This window comes from Pempheris klunzingeri, chromosome 18 (assembly GCF_042242105.1).
Source record: "Pempheris klunzingeri isolate RE-2024b chromosome 18, fPemKlu1.hap1, whole genome shotgun sequence".
Classification (NCBI taxonomy): Eukaryota; Metazoa; Chordata; class Actinopteri; order Acropomatiformes; family Pempheridae; genus Pempheris; species Pempheris klunzingeri.
The window spans coordinates 7,176,289-7,187,284 of NC_092029.1; the positions used below are offsets into that span (position 1 = coordinate 7,176,289).

Consider the following 10,996-nt stretch of genomic DNA (forward strand, 5'->3'; position numbering starts at 1 on the left):
AAAAAGTCTGAGCAGCAGCGTCCTGAAGCGGTCCGGCTTTTGATTGGCGCGCAGTCCCGCTGTGCGCGAGCCGGGATGGAGGGCGCGCACCAAACACCATGGATATATATATGAACAGCTGATGATCAACAGGAGAGAGAAAAGAGAAGAGAGAGGATGATGTGAGTTACCACAGAATGTCTCTATCATTTCTGTCCAAAATGTCAGGTCATGATGTAAGATATAAACAGACAATAATTAATGCATAGATAAATAATGATGACTATAATTAGGAATATATCAGTGTCTAGTGTCATGTTCTGCTGTCCAAGTGAATCTCCTTTGTGTGCTCCTGCCACAAGTCTGTATGAAGTATGTTACAGATCCATACCATATCTACTGTACATTCTTATTTTTTTTAGCCCCTTTACTATAAATAATAAGTTGCAAACTACAATTGTACTTTAGGAACTTCACTGGCAGGCAGCTATTGGTTGCCATTCATTTCTATACAATATGATAATCTACGAGGAAACTCTCATGTCGTACATTCTTTTTTCTCAAAGTCTCATTATCTTAATGAGGTAACACAGTGCAGACTTTTCAAGTCAACCTGCATTCAAACTGCAGTCCCACACAACAATAATGTAACACTGAGAGAATTAGTGCAGACTTGATGTGATTATACAACTTCAGAAAGTTTCCAGACTAATTGATTTGCATACTATGGTCACTGTTCAGTGAGAGTTTTGGTGAATTTTTCATTTAAAATGATGAATTAGGTGTTTCTCTGTGGGTTGCGAAAAAGCTCTGATTTCTCAAAAGCTAAATAACAATTTAAAAAGCAACTGGATTATCTGAAACACTGTTCCAAAGCTGAAACAGGGATGTATTTCATGCCTCATAAAAAGTTTACATTTTAGACATACATGCTTTCAACAGCACAGCAAAGTGTTAACAGAAATGAATGAAAACCAATGGCTGCCATCTGCACAGACACACACTGATATGGTGCTTTTAAGTGCCCTCGTTCTTTTGTCTTGTCCTGATTATGATTATGAAATGCTGTCTGCCAGGGTAAGTCCACAGTACCAGGGGATCCCTGCACCTCTGCACTAAGAGCCAACACAGAGGTGCTCTGGGTCCACTTCTGGATCTGATTCCCGGTTTAAGCAGTTTGGCTCTTCTGCACAGTTTGTGGCCTGGCACAAACGCTGGTTATCAACACTGATGCTGCTGGAATGAGCAGAATGTGTCAGAGGCGCCCTCCTTCATTCCTGATCGTGGCAAGTTTACACACAATCATGTGTTTACTACAGATACCATATCTGTTATCTTCAGTGTCCATGAGCTCTATAAACATCTGCTCTATAAATTAAGACTTCTTATTACACAATACCTGTCTTACAGTTAGTGCTGATTCTTGATGATGTTCACTTCCCAAAATTACTTTCAGGTGCAGCGATACCAGCCACGATTCTTGTTGGTTCGTTCTGCAGGGTGTAAATAACAAGCACAGCAGTGCCCCTACATTTATTAGGAGGGCTCAGATGTGTTTTCACAGCCAGTGTGATTTATGGGATAATTGGGCCGGTGTGTGTTGTCCGTGAAGGAGATAAGCAAGACGGATGGCGCCTCTCCTCTCGCCCCTCAGTCTTTGCAGGCTGTGATGGTGGAGTAGCGAGGCGCCCATGTAGGAAGAGTCATGTTTATGTCCCCTTGTGCATGAGGTTAATTAATGTACGAAGTGAGTATTCTGCAATATTCTTGGTATCAGAGAAAGACAAAAGCACTGGGCTCAAACCCAAATCTATCAGGGCGATCTCTAAATCCAGATAATGTCTAGTAATCGTTTAACATCTGTAAAGCCCACCATGAGCACTGAGCCAACACTCAGACAGATTTGAGTGTGTGAACTGTTTTTGAACTTCCTGGTCTTCTAATGAATGTTTGCCAGCGCTCCTTACAGGCAGGACTCACCCACTTTCCGGGGTTTCCCCTCCCCTCCTGGGGTCCCAGTCTGAGACGGACAGCTGCTGCTTCCTGTCTCTGGGAACCACACCGATGCTCCAGTCCCAGTCCCCGTCGAGGGAGAATGAGGATTCCCTCAGCTGGAGCAGGTGGGACTACACAGCTCTGCTGTAAAATCCTCAGATGTGCCTAAGACTGTCTTTCGTTATATGGTCATATCAGTAAACAAAGCTTTTCTTTTCCTCTGAAGAATCCCTCTTGAGTTTCATCTTTTCTGACCTTACATCACATGGAAAGAGATGAAACTGAAACATAACCTGGAAAGTAAACTATTCATCTAAATGTGCACTAAGAAAATGACCTTATTTGACCATAAGGCTTGCTGAGGTTTATTGCTGCCACTCAAAGGAACAGATACACACCTCTTCATGTACAGGCTTGTCTATTTTTATGCCTGTGATTAGAATCTGATTTCCCACACTTTTTGCCAGTCTTGAGCTGCAGGTGCATTGTGGGTAACGCTACTGGTTCCCAAGCCCACAGCAGCTAGACGGACCTACAGAGTGATGAATGTGACCCAAAAGGCCAAACAGATGCAGCTCCATTCTGGGACACGCACACTTTAACAGTGTGTTGGGAGTTTCTTGAATAAATTTAGCCTAACAAGGACATAACCTACACTGTGTGCAGTTTGGCTCCACCAACACTCTCTCCTCCTCAGAGAAAAGAGCTGGTGGACGCAGCTCAGGACACTGGTATAGATGAGGGGAACATACAGTCCCTTCATGGATTATACGTGTACCACTGCACTCTGTTGGATTAGAGTTGAGATGTATGCATTTTCTTGTGTAGATTGAATTTACAGGCAAGCGTTTCCTCTTTCATGTTTTTTAGAAATTCAGACTGAGGTGAGGCCTGATAAAACATATCTCCCTGTCATACAAGGTTTTTTTTGGCTGCACTCGTGGCAGTAATGTGGGAAAAAAAGGTACTTTTCCTGGATTGACCTTCAGCCTATTTGAAACTACACACGATTCAGACATTACTAATCCAGTGTCTTTAAAGTTTCTTTGTGAGTAATCTTTAGCAGTGAGCTGTGGTACAGCATTACAAATCAGTTGCTTGTTTTATAGCTTGTGGAAGTAGGTCTGTGGACTGTTTGAAGACTTTGGGTCTGGCAGGGTGATTTATACTGTAAGCTTTCATCAAGCAAAAATATCCCTCTGATCACTGGTTTAATTAGGAAATATTTGAGTTACTAATTTACTTTCCATTGTTTTTTTTAAACAGACGTCCCTCTCTGATAAAAAGCACAGAAAAAGCACATCTGATTGAACTCTGAATATTTATTTGCTGTAATAGTTGAATTTGAAGGTTTAAAGGTTACAGAGCATGATGACACCATTTGGTCTGTATTTTAAAGTCTGTAAACAACAACAGCTACGGTCGACACAAACACAATTATTTTGCTTGATTGGACTCTTTGTTTCTCTGGACTCATCACCTCAACTGGACCTCAACAACCTCCCATGACACCTCCGCAAATAAAAAGCCTGTTAATTAGCCCAAAATAACAGAATGCCTGTTTGAGTGTACAGGGCCTTTATTACAAGATAACAATAAATAAGTGAAACTTTTTTTGACTCCATGGGACATTACTGTTAATGCAGTCACACATACACATACATCACACTGGAATAATGTTTTCTTCAAAGCTTTGCAACGTTTCGTGTAATTTTTCTGACAAATGGATGACAAAAGCTTTACTTGGTAATCATCTGGAACATTTCTGGCGAACAGATGGTGATGCTTTTTCAGTTTGACTGCCAAATAAGTCTAGAACAAAGTGCACTGAGAGCATGCACGTGCATGTTCAGTGTCTTGCTAAATGGGACTTCAAATGAAACAGAAAACATGGCTGCACGTGGCACAGGAGCGATTTGAAATTCTAACACTGTGTTCCTTGTAGGATATCAATGTAACTCCATAACGATCCAGAATCTGTCTGGTAAGGTCAGAAACCAGCTCTCCCGATCAAACAGTCCACAATCAGTGCATATAAAACATGGGTAGACATTACAAACATCTACAGCTGTTTGTGAAGTTAGAACATTAACAAGATTTGAGATGTTACCTTTAAGATTAGTGAACTGTTCCATCAGGTAGAGTAACACATTGTATAAATATGTTACAGCAAGTTCTACTTCTCTGTGGAGAAGGCTCTCTTCATAAGTGGAGGAGGGGTCTTTCCTGTTTCGTAGAGAGATTCAGGAGGGGGGGAGCTCAGGCAGCACCAGTCTGGGATGCGGCCTGTCTGGTTGTAGTAGTCTCGTGACACCGATCTGCTGCCCAGGATGTCCTGCAGCGCCCCAAAGATGGCACCTGTTGAGAAGAGGACGATGTGAATACAGAGAGCGGACTTTCCAAATAACATCAGAGGCCATAGACAATATTTTTCCAAAATCTTCTCTTTCAAAAACCATGTCAGTCCTCACTGTTTTTTTAAAGTGAAAAGAATTTCAGCCACAATGCTGTTTTTCCAATTTAAACATTCAACTCAGCAGCCAATATTTAAATAAAACGTCATATCTGACCTCCGAGCCAGGCGGTGCAGTTGGGCTTGGCAGGTGGAGCGTGTATACGCAGGCTCTTGCTGGCCAGCACCTCGCTGTACTTGGGTTTCTCCACCAGGAGGCGTAACTCTGCCAGCAGGCGGTGCATGAAACCCGGCAGCATGGCTGTGCCTCCGATCACCACCAGGTTCTCAGAGAGCACCTTGCGTGCGTCAATGGGGCACTGCGGGGGAAACACATCACACATTCAAAAATCTGGATTATTTGCATATGTGCCACCCTGATGTGACCCGAATGGAATTACATTATATTCTGTACACGGCCTTTGACTTTTCAGATAAAGATAAACATGAAACAAACAGATGAAATTAACATAAACAATCACCATATTCCGTTACATCAGTGCGGCAGGAGGAAAGATGAGGCAGGAGGAAGCAGCAGGTCAGCCACTACAGGACAGCACTTTCTGCTTTTCTGTACACGTGCAGACTAAAACACAATGTGGAAGCAGCTGAGGAGGGCATTGCTGCAGTGCCCTCTCACGTGTGTAGAGCCCAAATGATTCATCAGTATCAATATATCCTGAGTGGAGTACTGCACAGACTGGGGATTAAACATATTGCTGCTACAGTTAAAGGCAGTTAGAGGTTGTCTAATGCTGCTGCCGCTGCACCCACTGAGATTAATTAGGCTGTGCACATGGAGCAACAAATCTGCTCTCAGTTATGTGGCATGGCCACAGCTGAGTGTAGCCATAGCAACCACACCGAGGCAAACTGTACGATCAACTCAACGGTTAAACAATATGGAGCACAAAACTGGGTTGCTGCATTCCTCCTGCCAAATATACTGATGGTTTGCTGCAAGATCATTGGACATAAACTGATATCCACCAAAAGGACGTTGAGTGAGGCAAAATCCAAATGAAATAATCTCAACAAAGGCAACAAAGATGACAAAGAGAGCCATTGAAGATCCTATTAAATCTTCCACAGTTTACTTAAGTTCAGACTGCATCATCAGCAGCATAAACATACGATCTTGCCCTCACACATGGGATGAATAACTTTTCTCTACCTTGACCAGTGCGTCAAGTATCAGGGAGGCCACACTCTTCTCTTCGTTGTCCTGTTCAAACAGGATCTCCATCACAGAGTCCCTGGACAAAAAAAAAATTTCAATGAGCAACAACAACAACAGTAAAGAAAACAAGCAAGTTACAACACAAATGTAAAGTCTCACAGATGGACATTACAGCAGAGAGACAAAGACATCAACGCCAGTGATGATCTCAATGTACAGAGGGACCTTCGACCAGCACAAAAGGAAACATGACTACACTGAAAAATAAAATACACAAACATGCAAATATCTCAAGCTGTAACACATTCTAGTTTTGTTTAGTATGTATATGTATAGAAAACAGTTAGTAAATCTCAGGGTCTGTCTGCTCAGTTACATCATTTGATGGACTACCTGATAGATCCTTTGATGTGCAGGATCTTCTCACCATCCAGAGGGTAATCAACATCTGGAGGAGGGGCTGGACGCTACAAACACATTCACACAAACAAAGAGTTGTACATAATTCTACAGCAGTGCATTATTTAATGCGAATGTTTACAGACTGAGGACAACTAGCATAGAGATCAGTATACAAACAACATTCTGCGTACCTCCGCTGTACCATCCAGGTTAAATTTGGCTTCCTGGATCGTGAGGCCTCTCTGCAGGTCACTGACGAAGCATGTTCTGACTGCAGGAGACAAAATGGAACCAATGAGCACTAAAAGACAGATAGCTTTGTAACTAAGGATCAACATTTGATCAATGTAATCAATGACTGCAGGCAATGTTAACAACATTAGTTCTCAATGAAAGCTCCAAATACATAACTGACATTTCCCATTTTCTAGCACAAACCACATAAATTACACATCTGCATTAATTATTAAGTAAAATATTAGAATCATAAAAGAGAATGAACCCATATTTCTGTGCAATTTACAGCTTTATTTGCAGACATAAATGATACTAAACTAAAAGTAAATTACATTTGTCCGCCCAAACATCCTAAAACCAGCGTTAAATCTGTTTCTATTGAAGAAAATGACCATATCTACAGTCAGGTTCGCGTCAACTCCTAGTTGATAACATTTTGGCAGGTCAGTGTTGCTCGAATAATATTCTACTGTAGGAATGGTAAAGAGGAAGCAGCCACAGCCTCAACAGAAGTTTGTTTTTTTGTGTGTAATTTTCCTTTGGGAACGCTGTCTTTGAAGGGAATAAATAAAAGCTTGATCCATTATCCTCACGGGAGCCAAGTGGGACGTGCAGTTTTTAAAGCAGAAAACAACTCAATCAAACGTACCCTTGATATCCTCCACGGTCTCCTCTGGGATGGTCCCTGCAGAAAAGATCAAAAACAAGAAACGAGAAAAAGAGATAAAGTGAAGCTTAATTTACTTTGGTTCACTTATGCATAAATCAGCCGTTTCTCTCATTTCACTTCCAAGTTAGATATATGCTGAGGCTGAATCAGCGATTGGGTAATGTGTGAGCTGACACTGCAGCAAATGACAAGTATCAAATACAAATGATGGTGTAAAACAGAGACAGAAGTTGCTGCAAACAAAACTTGTTTTTTGGTATTTTGTCACTATTGTCATGCAGACGACTTCAGATTTTGGACATTCATTTTTCTTCCTGAGTCATGCACAGTGTAAATGGCTGATTACAGAGACCTCAGCCCTTCTGTGCTTACTGCAGAAATGCAGCTCGTTCAACAGTCCAGTCAAGTGAGCTGTCTGTCTTAATTATTGATGCATACACTGTATGTGTAGCTTCCCTCACTCCGCTGCAGCTCTAGATCTCAAAGCTCAACACGATGATTCAGTTTGGTTTCCTCCATTTAAGAAAAAGTGTGGAGAGAAAACTCTAAAATAGACTGTGTGCATATGTATAATTCACAAATTGAGATAGGAATTCACTCAATTGTCACACAGAAACAAGTTCTTCTTATGAATAGTAAATGACTCATAACGGGTCAAAGCCATTGTATTTTTCTGCTCCCTGCATTGTAAAGCAAATCAGCAGTCCACATCAGAGTCAGTTTATCCATTTAAAGACAAAGACATACAGTGTATAAGTATTTTTTCTGTAATTACCAATGGCAGCTGGTACACTCTGCCCAGTGGTGGTGTCTGTGTCCACAGTGCACTGCTCCACAAGAAGTGCATCCATTTCTCTGCAATAAATACAGACACATGCAGTCATGGGAGGAAACAAGAACACACAAGATTTTCAAAATAGTACACCGACATGCAAGCTTACACACTCCTCTTAAATACATCAAAGCTACGTACTTATGGATGGCTTTCCCTCCCAAAGGCAAAGCCTCCCATGCTGGCAGAATAGGAGTGCACTCATAAACCTGATTTCACAGTTAAGGCGGCAACATAAACCCCTGAAATTGAAAAATTACACACAATACAATAAACCCTCATTTTGCACGTACGCAGTCAGAAATATCACAAAGCAATAAAAGACGACTTCAGTAATCCCTCAATAGTGAGGCAGCCATTCTTACTGAAGATGAAGTAAGTTTTAACGTGACAGGGATTGGTCCAACAGATGTTTAGCCTAGCTTAGCGTGATAATGGAGGGGAAAGCTAACAAAGCACTGATGAGGGTGCCTCCAAACAACCACAGGCTGTATCATTTACAAACACAGAAAACAAAGCAAGACTTTGTGGTTTAATGAGCAGTTGATTCATGCACTGGAGCCACTGAGTGACCCAACAACAACTCTCTTGAGCTTGTGTCCACATAGTGAGCTTTAGAACAAAACCCTACTGACTCTCAGATGTATGGATGACTAGTGTGCCACCAAACAAGATGCTATAATGTGGTTTTCCCCTGCTCCAAGCCTTTGTGATAGAATGGGCTAACAATGTCTCTCCTTTGAACTAACAAGAGACTTAAGGGACGTGCTTAATGGAGTATTTAAAGCAGCATTCCTTTAAGGGTCAAAGACTCCAAGATGACAGGGAAAGGATACAGGCAGCACCAGTGTCTCTGTGTAGCCACAGTCCATCACCAGAGCAGAGTTGATGCCCAAAGTCATGATGGCCATGAGGTGACTTGGGGCAAACAGCACAGAGGGCACCTGAAAAACACCAACAAATAATAACTCTTAACTAACTACACACTGTAGCTTACACTTACTATTAAGGCTGTCAGTGAAATTAAACAGAAGTTGTGTTTATTCTTGTCAAACTTAAGTCCCTTTACTTTTCAAGTCGATGTAGAGATCGCATTTTGTCAGTTTAATGAGCAGAGATAAGCTTGTCTGCAAATACAAAATACATTTATGACACACATGCTCCATGTCAACACTCTGATCTACTTGGTTTTAATACCTCAAACTGTTTGAAGAAAACCTTGGTGAGCGTCTCCCTGAAGTGAGACGGGCAGAGGATGGACTCGATGATGACCACTCTTCGATCGCGAGGATTCACCAGCAGGTGCCTGGTTGAGACAAGCAGGACAGACTCTGATTTGATGAGGCTCAACCACTCTGATTTTCAGCTAAGAATAGTGTATGTTCTTAAAAAGGATGTTTAACACAGCAGACGAGTCTCACCTGAAGTACAGTAAATGGATAAACTCTTTGAGAATGACATACAGCTCTTCTGTGTTGATGTTGTACTGAACCACTTTTATGGCCTGAAAGTGAGACGTCACATACAACATTAACATATATTCTGCAATTTCTAACACATCCTTCTAAATCATTACACTGAGCTAAGCACAGCGGCGCTCCACCTGTTGTTGTCCTGGTTTCCGGATCTCGCTCGGAATGATGAACCTGGGCCCCGTTTCCCCTGCAAAGCCACATCTGCAAGAAAAGGAAATTATCAGTGGAGCTACTAGAGGACGCACACAGAAAATTCACATATTGGAAATATGTTTTAAATTAATGATTGCTCAGTAACCTTATTAGCAAGACTAATGCAACCAGTAACTCTTTTCCAAGTTCCTACAAATACAATAAGCAATGCTAGTGAACTGTGTAAACATGATGCATACCAACATAGCAATCAAGTTTTAGTCAGGAACAATAAGGAACAAAGATTTGGGGCCACATAACAATTTTATGAAATGGCAAAACTTTAGTAAGTTGAGTATAAATAAAATATCAGTGCAGCTCTGTATCAAACTGCAGACAAAGCCTCCATTGTTAAAAGAGAAAAACAGTTCCTCTTGATCTTCATGTGACTTCCCTCAGGCCACTTTCTAATCATTACTAAATTATACCATTCCTTAAACTTACAGCAAGATAGATTATGTAGCATCGATGCAGCAACAAATATTAGGATTTTTTTTTGTATCATTTTTGGTAAATCTCCAGTTATGTCCTGACTGTAAATGCACTACATGTGGAAAGATATTTAGGGTATAATGACATGAGTTTTAGTGGCAGACAGCTTCCAGATAAGCAAGCCCTTACTTAAAACTATTTAGGTCACTCAAACAGCACTTAATATGGAGGGACTTTTCATCTAACGGGAGCCTGGTTTGGTCTGGTTAAACAAAACCAGTTACATCTTCAGTAATACAGTACTGAATGAAAATCTGATTAAGTTCAACTCTAAAGGAAGTGAACTGTCTGTGTATGCAGATATTGAGATGTAGGGCGTTGGCACTGAAGCTTATTATGATGCTACAGAACAGCTGTTTTTCTCTACTTAACGTTATTGGATTTGATGTTAGCTCTGTCTTGGCGATAGCTAACGGCGGCTAAACACTGACTTGTATAGTTAGCATTGCCTGGGTGGCGCACTAGCTGACACCGCAAAGTACAGCATTTACTACCGGTGAATTCAATGAATTTATTGTGTGCTTGTGATGTCTAACAAGTGTGTTAGACCTGAAGTGCCAAGACAAGGGCGGCTAGCTAAGAAAACAAAACGCCACGCTAGCATGCTATGCTAACGGAAAGGCTCTGTTAACTCACTTTGTGTATGCTGCTCCCAAGTCAATGACGATCGCAGTCTTTTCTCCTCCACTTCCCAACCCATCGAACAAGGGCATTTTATTGCTTTTTGTCAACACTTAGCGGTGACAACAGCACATTTGCATCGTATCTAAGAGATAAAAAAAAAAAGTCTGTTGTCTTCCGGCTGGGTTGGGACCTTACAAACGTGATGACGTCACACGAGCTTGCCTGATCAAAAATGCTCAAAATTATTAAACAGGTGGAAACTTTATATTGAATCAGTTAATTTCAGAATAATCAATCAAATGCACACTTGTCAAACAGACTTCTCTATTAAAAGTACAATATTTTTTGATTTACCCCGACGCTACAGACCTGACAGACAAGTTCAAAGTATATTTTCCAGCAGCTTTCATTATCTCCTTATTTTCACAAATTGCAGATATATTGTGTTGTGTTGTGTATATCTTCT

The 10,996-nt window shown here is 41.2% G+C and overlaps 1 protein-coding gene across 1 annotated transcript; it reads right to left on the reverse strand.

Moving 5' to 3' along the window:
* Positions 1–3,292: 3,292 nt before the first annotated feature.
* Positions 3,293–10,710, reverse strand: actr10 (actin related protein 10). The gene is made up of 13 exons (XM_070849079.1): positions 10,543–10,710; positions 9,351–9,423; positions 9,169–9,251; positions 8,945–9,053; positions 8,584–8,691; positions 7,889–7,956; positions 7,691–7,770; positions 6,895–6,930; positions 6,200–6,279; positions 6,000–6,073; positions 5,601–5,682; positions 4,545–4,746; positions 3,293–4,332 (listed from the first exon to the last, which is right to left on the reverse strand). The coding sequence occupies exons 1-13, from the start codon at positions 10,617–10,619 to the stop codon at positions 4,151–4,153; spliced, it is 1,254 nt and encodes a 417-aa protein (XP_070705180.1). The 5' UTR covers positions 10,620–10,710; the 3' UTR covers positions 3,293–4,150.
* Positions 10,711–10,996: the final 286 nt, after the last annotated feature.

Excerpts from the sequence above, each read along its gene's own strand:
- actr10 (XM_070849079.1), bottom strand. The coding sequence starts at position 10,619 with ATGCCCTTGTTCGATGGGTTGGGAAGTGGAGGAGAAAAGACTGCGATC. Across the intron at positions 9,054-9,168 it reads ATCCATTTACTGTACTTCAG|GCACCTGCTGGTGAATCCTC; the intron begins GTGAGACTCGTC and ends TGTCTCAACCAG. Across the intron at positions 4,333-4,544 it reads CTGCACCGCCTGGCTCGGAG|GTGCCATCTTTGGGGCGCTG; the intron begins GTCAGATATGAC and ends TCTTCTCAACAG.